The sequence below is a fragment of the Lepisma saccharinum genome, chromosome 10 (assembly GCF_977018435.1).
Source record: "Lepisma saccharinum chromosome 10, izLepSacc3.1, whole genome shotgun sequence".
In the NCBI taxonomy this organism is placed as follows: Eukaryota; Metazoa; Arthropoda; class Insecta; order Zygentoma; family Lepismatidae; genus Lepisma; species Lepisma saccharinum.
Window position 1 is genome coordinate 8,603,421 of NC_139238.1, and position 8,873 is coordinate 8,612,293.

The 8,873-nt window shown below is 39.2% G+C and overlaps 1 protein-coding gene across 1 annotated transcript in view; it reads right to left on the reverse strand.

Annotated features, from left to right (window-relative positions):
• LOC145993747 (cytochrome P450 4C1-like) overlaps window positions 1-3,247 on the reverse strand; it is a 63,148-nt gene extending 59,901 nt beyond the window's left edge. Inside the window, exon 1 of the mRNA XM_083129499.1 lies at window positions 3,178-3,247. Coding sequence (XP_082985625.1) covers window positions 3,178-3,231 — 54 coding nt within the window. The 5' untranslated portion in view covers window positions 3,232-3,247. The remainder of the gene's footprint in view (window positions 1-3,177) is intronic.
• Between the last annotated feature and the right edge of the window lie 5,626 nt (window positions 3,248-8,873).

Sequence of the window (8,873 nt, forward strand, 5' to 3'; positions counted from 1 at the left end):
TACATAATTATCTTGCACAGCGCGCTACGACGCCAGGTGTCCTGGGTATAGGTGTTCGTTGTGAGTGTCCGTTCATCACTTGCATCATATCATCATTCAACCTCGCAAATTGTTAAAAGGCAGAAAAACGAAGTAAAAATAAACCAGAATAATATGAAGTAGTGTTGCCCACGAGATGAGACTTTGGCCTGTCTCGTCTCGTGGAGTGTCGTGGAAATGCTGTCTCGTCTCGAAAATATTCGTTTGTCTTATCACACATGGTCAATCTCGTCTCGTCTCGAATTTTTAAAAGCCTGTCCCGTCTCGTCCCGTGGGCAACACTAATATGAAGTCATAAAAATTGTGTTCAAATATTTGAAGTTAGTTAATATGCACTAGTCGTTTAATTATAGAATGAAATCATGACGTGGAAATATTATTTTATGCGAGACAATGTAACTTCAATGAAAAGTAAACAAAAAAGAACTATGTCAGAGAATGTTATTCGATATGATTAAAAATTGCCATTTTAATAGGTAAAATGGTAGTTTGTAATTGGACACCCATAGTTTTATAATTAAATATAATGAACCTCGCACATGTAGCTCATCGAAAATGAAGAGGAACACTATTTAGAAACTTTTATTAGACTCTCAGAATTCTTGGTTTTAACCATTAACCATTGCTTATTGTTCTTAGGTAATAATACGAAATATGTAGTAAATTAATTGTAATATTGCTTACATTGTAATTATTAGGCAGTGTGCGAATTAACGGGTGGATGCGAGGAATTTTCCCCACAAAAATATTTATCCCCGGCAGAAGAAAATGCTTTTAATCCCTGTTCCCAAATACTCGTAAAATGGAATTGAATGCATACAATTGAATTGCATACAAGAATCCTAATTATTATCGAAACAAACTTGGTTGGAGGCAAACCTTTACCATCTCATTTCAGTAGAAAGTCAACTCTTTTAGATTAATTTTATGTGCATTTCATGTGAAGTGCAACGTATGCATTTGTATCACAATATTTCGTCCCAAAACTTGCTTAACTAATTGGCCTGACATTTCTTACTTTTGAAGAATTGTCGAAAACTTCCTTTATACCCATATTAAGTAACTGCTCTAGAACCGTTGGTTATAGTAAGTGTTGTTACACTAGTTTGTTTTAATGGATGTTGGGTTTTACCGAAATACCTTGTGGTAGTTCTGCAGTTCGTAAATTATATTTCATGTAAAAATTAACGTCCGCATAATGCAAGGGCGTATATATAGTTCACGTAAGGAGGGGGGGGGGGCAACTTTTGGTATGATTAGGGTTGCTATATTTCATAAGTGAATATCCTGGACACTGCTTACCGGAAGCTTGTTGGGGAGCGGGAGGGGGTGGACCCGACAAAGTTGTGTGTAATTACATATCCTTTATCATATTCTTTACACTTCTTAAAAAGAAACAGAAATCTACTTCGAAGTACATCACTAATCTTGAAATTCCTTTTCCGTGCCATAATGAATTAACCTGCTACCTCACAATGTCGAAACTTTATTTGAGAACTGCGGACTGAACAGTGCGGGCACCCAAGCATTGACTGTTTACGGTAAAGAGCTTACTATGCAAGGGAGGAGATTTGCAACTGAAATTGTCCCGGAATCTACAATTAGTGAATACATTTCCACAAGTCACGCTACTTAGTATTGATGCTTTTCTGTTCAAACAACTTGAGAATGTTACGGTGTTTCCCCTATTTTCCTGCACTGCGTTCACAGAAACCAAATTCCTTTAAGAAGAATCGAGGGGGAAAATTATAACTGATCCAACAGTCCCAATGCAGTTTTTATCACAGAAATTCCAAAACTATCAGGAAATTGGAGAGATTTGGTCTGCAGTCCCATCTGATGTGCGGAATTACATCATTTCCTTCCCATCTGTATCCCGTCCTATACGTCTCGAATTTAGAAATAAAGTAAGTAGGAAGACATTTTTATGAACAAGCGGATAGAACAGGTAATCTGGTAATTTTACTGAACCATAAGGTGAGGGGTTTGGATCCATTGACCCCCCCCCTTAAATACGCCTATGACATAATGTAAGGCACCAATTTCATTTTACTGTTTATGTAAAGCATCTTTGGGCAGTTTAATAGTTCATTTCCTTATGTTGTTTGAAATCAACCGAAGAAATTGCATAGCAATGCCAGTTATGACATAATATGACACATGCGTGTTGTGTCATTGAACTTACAAATGCAAAATTTTTCTTGGAAAAAGTCTTAATGTCTGTAATAAATAAGAGATGAAAATTGTTGCTATTGGGTGATTTATTTTAGAGCATGTTGAAGCAACGTTAAGGGCACCAATCTATGATCGCGTGTGTAGTGCAGGAATGTACTCGTTACCTCAGAACATGGGCGTAGTAGGGAGGTTGGGGAAGGGGAAGGTTGTCGAACCGGTCCGAAACTTTTTTTTATTGTTAATGACAGAAATAATGTTGAGTTAGCTCGAGAATAACCAAAGTAAACACTGTGTTAGATCGAAAAAAAATACAAGAACCAGGTCATATTTTTTTCATATCCCATCACTTAGTCAAGTTTTCAAATTCCTAAAATTAGAGTTTTTTTAGAAATGTCAAACAACATAAACTTCATGACTAAAATATCCCCCAACTTTTGACGTTTTTCCTTGAACGAGGAGTATAAAAGTTATATAAGACAATATAATAACTGCGCATCTCAGTACACGAACTGTATGAAATGAAAGAATATTATGAAAAACAGTTGGCTGGATATTTACTCATCTGGTGGATCAGGTATAAAAATATCCCCAACGATATAATAACACAGTGCAACAAATTTGAACTTTGTGTCTTGCCGCGAGATGAAACAAGGTGTTGTTTACTAAATCAAATACGCTGATTACGAAAATGAAATCAGAAATGTTCCATCACGTACCAATTTTTCTGGAAAAGATATGCTTCATGTACCACTTAGCCTATATTTCGTATAGTAAGCAATATATTGTAATACATGGAGAAACAAAGTAGTAACTTTCGCGACACTTGGAAACGACTCCATTACAGCACAGGAGGAACCTGTAGCTGGATAAAATAGAGATCACGGAACAAAATTAATTGTTTGTATTACAAAATATATAAAAAAAAGGTAAAAGAAAGCTGCAATAAGCTTGAAATGTACTTACATTAGAAACATATCCTGGAAACGTTCCGTTTGTTGGTGGACGGTGAAACTTCATATAGAAGTGTCCAGCAGTAATCTGCCAAAAGGTTTGGTGACAGTCTTCCCTTATATCGTCTTTCCATGGCAGCGATATCTTGGTGAAATCGCTCACCTTGTTCTTCACTCATATCTCCGAGAATGCAGGAAATGTATTTTCAAGGACATGTTGCACTCCATAGCCTTGTAACAGGCCAGCATATATTTCGTCAGTTCCCTGTAGTTGTCAGACCTGACGTTACCCAAGAAATTGTTGCATGCATCTTTGAAGGCAAGCCAAGCTGTCAGCAACTCTTCAAAAGTTATGTCATTCATCAAGTCACGAATCTGAAGCCCAATGAAAATACCTTCTTTAATTTTTGCAGTACTAATCGCAAAAAAATTGGACAGTAAAAATTAAAAAAAACCGCCATCTTTGTCCATTGCTTTCACAAAATTCTTCATGAAGTCCAATTTCAGATGAAGCGCTGGTAACAGCACACTGTTTTTGTCAACAAGGGATTAATTCCAATTCTGCCTGTGACAATGGCTGTGATTGGGGCTGTGATGTAGATGGCGTGTAATAAAGATCTTCGTGATCTATTGGTTGGTCACTACCATCGTCTGTTTCATCTTCCAGTGTCCATAGTGTCCGTTCCGTTGCTGGTTTTGGAACTGGGAGAGAATCAGAATGCGGAACTGGGGGCATTACAGATTCCAAATTTGGATATGAAACTGTGTGTTTTGATTTACTTGAGATTCCAGTTTCTTTCGTTAAACAAAAGTAATCTGTTATGTGGTCTCTAGGATCCCTCTACAACTGTAGTACGGCAAATGACATAGATGGGTTGGATCCATGCAACCAGCCTTAAATAGCGGGAGCAACGTGAGCAACAGTTCTGTGGTGCCCAACACTTACCCTCATCTACCTTTGGTTCAAAATACAACTCGTACGCCTTTTTGAAAAGCGGGGAAATGGGATGTCTTTGGGACTTCGTCGTAAACTCACCACACACATAACAGAAAAGGTTTGATAAATTAACACACTTCCTAGCCATCGCTGAACACAAAAGACACGCCAACACACACAAACAGTATTCTTCACGCTAGGAGTTTTGCATGGCACACACTGCAGGAACAAACACTGCGTGATCCCACTAGTAACTGACTGATGCCAATAACTGCAACTCATGATTCCTTACTATACCTCAACCAAGTTGCTATCTATCCCTTCCCTCTCCACCCCCCCCCCCCTATGCACTGTCGAGTCCTAGTAACAGGCTGTGCTGATAAGTGACAACAATAACATGCAGTCGTGCGCTGATAAAATTGCGTTCCCAGAAAAAAGTTTAGGTGATAGCGAAAAACGATTTTCATTATCGTCAACAGGGCACTCAACTCCATAGGAATCACATGTTTTTGTTCTGCGGCAATTTTCATTGTCGCACAGTATAATTATTATTATATTTGGATTAAAATTGTTTTGTTTTTATTACCGTCTTTCACCGCATAATGGTCGCAGATTTTATGCCAAATTTGTTTGAAAAAAGTGGGTTCCAACCATTATGTGAAGTGCTTTTTTTTTTAAAAAAAAAAAAAAATTGCCGGTATTACCGGTACTTAAGTGGCCGCGATGGCTCAGTCGGTAACGCGTCTGACTACCATACTAAAGGTCCCGGGTTCGATCCCCGGCCGGTTCAAATCCGGGAACTTTTCTAACGTTGGAAGCTGCCCCGGCGCCCACCCAGTGTCGAATAACATGGGTACCTGGGGGAAACCTTGGGGGCTAAAGTCGGTCAGGGGCATGATGTTGATCACATCACCCCCACTCACGACCGGATCAAGAAAGTGTTGGGCGTTACCCCCACACCCCCTATACGCCTTCATGGCGTGGTGCTAAGCACAGGGGAACACTTTACTTTACTTTTTTTTATTACCGGTACTTAAAAATCACCTATTACTATTACTTGCCTTTGGTGCAAGATTAGGATGCACGGAATACCAGTGAATATACGTTAAAAGTGAATAGTCCAAATCGACGCACATAAATCCTTCGAAACAGTTTAGCGGTCTGAGAAAAAAAATAACACTTTAATTGTTTTTTATTTGTGAATTACAGTCGAAATATTACACTTCCGAAAATATCCTACAGTGCACGGACTTACACAATATTTTTGTGTGCCAAGATTCTGCGCCAATATCATTGGCCAATTAAACCAATTTTTAGGCTGAACAAAAAAGGGTGCGACAATTATGCGGTGAATTAGGGTAGTTTATAATTGGGGATCGGAAGTTCATGAGCTAAAAAATATTGAAAAAAATGACCTACAGAATGACCTTAAAATTATTTTAAAATGACCTAAAAGTAAATTTCTCTCTGAGAATGAAAACTTGACTTTTTTCATAAATTTCAAGTGAGTAGTTGAATCATTTGATAAAACTGCTGTTTGGTGTTAAGACTACTGAAGGGAAAATCAATTAAGGGCTACTGTAGTTTTGCTTATTTTGACTTCAAGGTTACATAAAATGCACCACAAAGTTTTTCTGTAAAGCCATTCACCTCCTTTCAGAGTGTTCCTTCGACGATACTGTATACGCTGTCCCAGCTAACTGTAGAGCAGGGCCGCGCATATCGGCAGAGGAGGAGGAGGAAAATCGAGTGGTGAAAGCGCAGTGTTGCCAACCGTACGGTCCACACCTTAGTCCGTACGCTAAATGAACGGCTTGTCAACATTTACTCTTGCAGTTTTATCCCTAATATTTCCCTAAGGGAGAATTCACACCGAAGAAACACGCAACACGCGACATGCGACATGCAACACACGACACGAGTGTTTCACACCGAAGAGACAAGATGCACGCGGCAAGCGACACTGGTTTCTTTGCTCAGTTTATAATTGCATTAATCAGTTTATTAGTCACCCGAAAATAACGTAACAAGAGACATTGTTACATGTAAACTGCGTTGTAAAATTTGTGCAAGTTATTGAAACTTGGGAGAGGCATGTTGTGCATGAGAAAACTGAGAAATAATATGCACTGACCTCAAACTGTATACGCTACACTTTTCAGCCTGAATAAAGCGAATACCTAAACACTAGAGAAATGGCTCTCAACCTTCGTGAAACCATGTCACGGTATTTTTTTTAAGTCAATGCCCTTAGCCGAAGAATTTTCCTCGTAAATCTTTGCAGTATTTAAGATTTTATGCATGAATTAACAAGTACCTATGAAATTAAATATTGATAAATAAATTCTAGCATAATCATAAGAGTAATAATAGTTTGATTACGTGTGTAGGATTGTTGACAAATATAAAAATATGGAAGACAAAGTGGTAACGTCGCCTCCTTGTAATTAAGTGATCCCGGGTTCGATAACATTGTACATACCGATACTTTATTATATCAACCAATTAGAGGATCGAACATAATGTAGGTTGGGCTCTCTTCTAGAGTCTAAATACAGCTCGTTGGAATGAAGCATTCGCTGCGCATGCGCGAACAACAAACTGAAGCAACACGATGCACGGTATTGAGAAAACGGCACAGTCCGAGAGGCAGGTAAGCGACACGCGACACGTGCATCTTGCCGTGTCTCTTCGGTTCGAAAGGTTGCATTGATTACTGAGTGTTGGCTTCCAAGCGACACGTGTTGCGTGTCGCGTGTTTCTTCGGTGTGAATTCTCCCTAAGAAATTCTTAAATCAATCGTACGGACCTGGAGATAAATATACGGTCCGTTTCCCATGTGCGTTCTGTATCTAACGTTTTCAAAAGATTGCAACGCTTACAGTGCAAAGGATGAAATCGGGTAACTCCCGTCGCCCATTACGCAATCCCGTTTCTCTCACTGTTCAGCCGTCTCGCGTCACTACTTGCGTCGACTTGTTCTCGTTCGCCTGGTCTACAGTTAGCTGGTACGGAGTTTAGTCGGCCGGCATCTGAAAATACAGTTGTGTTTCGCATACATCAGGTTATATTTCTTTATATTGTAACTAATTAAAGCGACAATTGTGGCCAGCGAGGGAACATCACAGTAAACTTCACTCGAAGTATTTTAAGTTTGCTGGAGAAAAAATACATTTACCACAATTAATTATGTAATCCATTGCCAAAGATTCCAGTTAAAAATAACATTGTGCTTTTTCATTGACCTTATTTTGGAATAATGGCGAATTTGCTAAACTGGCCATCTCAGGAATTTTAAATACGTAAGTTAGGCTAACAAACGCATTTAAAATTTACGAAACAACAGGGAAGAATGAAAATATAGCTAAAAAATTATGAAATATGGTATGAGAACTGCAAAAAAATACTGCAAAATTTCGTAAAATCCAAAAAAGACCGTAAAAATGCAAGATATGAAAATATTTTCTGGTTCTAACTGAAGTGAAATGAACTGACACCAGGTTTAGCATTGTTTCATCAACTTCTGAGTCTTATTTATAATAGTTACTAGCTGATTGCCCTGGCGTTGCCCGGGGATTTATTTATCCTAATCTTCTATAAGACAGGCAAATAATGAATTCTAACTATAGTGTAAAATGAACTTTGAGTTGAACTACATTGGGAGTGTCACTATTCATCTTAGCGACCCCGAAAACTATGGATTCCACACTAATAACGGTCGTTTTACATATCACCCCTTACCCACCACCACCCATAGGTGTGCTTGAGGTGTCTTGGAGTTGAAGGGCATTGGGAGTGTCACTATTCATCTTAGCGACCCCGAAAACTATGGATTCCATACTAACATCGGTCGTTTTAGAATATTTTTACATGTCACCCCCTTCCCCCCCCCTAGGTGTGCCAGGGGTGTCTTGGAATTTGAACGGCATTGGCAGTGTTACTATTCATCTTAGCGACCCCGAAAACTATGGATTCCATATTGACATCGGTCGTTTTCGAATATTTTTACATCTTACCCCCTTCCCACCCCACCCCTAGGTCTGCCAGGGGTGCCTTGGAGTTGAACGGCATTGGGAGTGTTACTATTCATCTTAGCAACCCCGAAAACTATGGATTCCACACTAACATCGGTCGTTTTCGATTATTTTTACATGTCACCCCATCCCACCCCCACCCCTAGTGGTGCCAGGGGTGTCTTACACCAACAGTATTTCTTTCCAGATTGCAAGTGATACGTGTACCAAGTTTGGTTGAAATTGCTTCAGGCATTTGAGAGTTATGCCGGAACAAACATACACACACACACACACACACACACGTACATACATCCATATTAGATATAAAGATAGATTATTAATGGATATAATTATTATTTCAACTATTCAAGATTTATTAAAGGCCAGAACCCCCTACAATAATTTCTGGCGACGCCCATGCCTGAGAAAAGTAACGGTTACTTACCCATTACTTTCAAACATTGACGATCACAGTCAGAAATTCGAAAGCAGGACCACAGAGTACTTAGCTCATTGACAAATAAGTAGGACCTTGGTTTTTACGACACGAGTTTTAGACAGTCGTGATGCCAATGTTTTATTCCCAGCATATCCACGTAGCGCTAAAACCATTTACACCTTCCTGTTTATACCAGGTAAAATTCTTCTTGCCAACGCACTAGGACCTTGACAAAGGTTTCGGCCAGGCCCGGGTCGAAATCGAAAGTTGATCACGTGAACAGAGACACACGTGATAATCCCCTCCCCGAGCGTTGC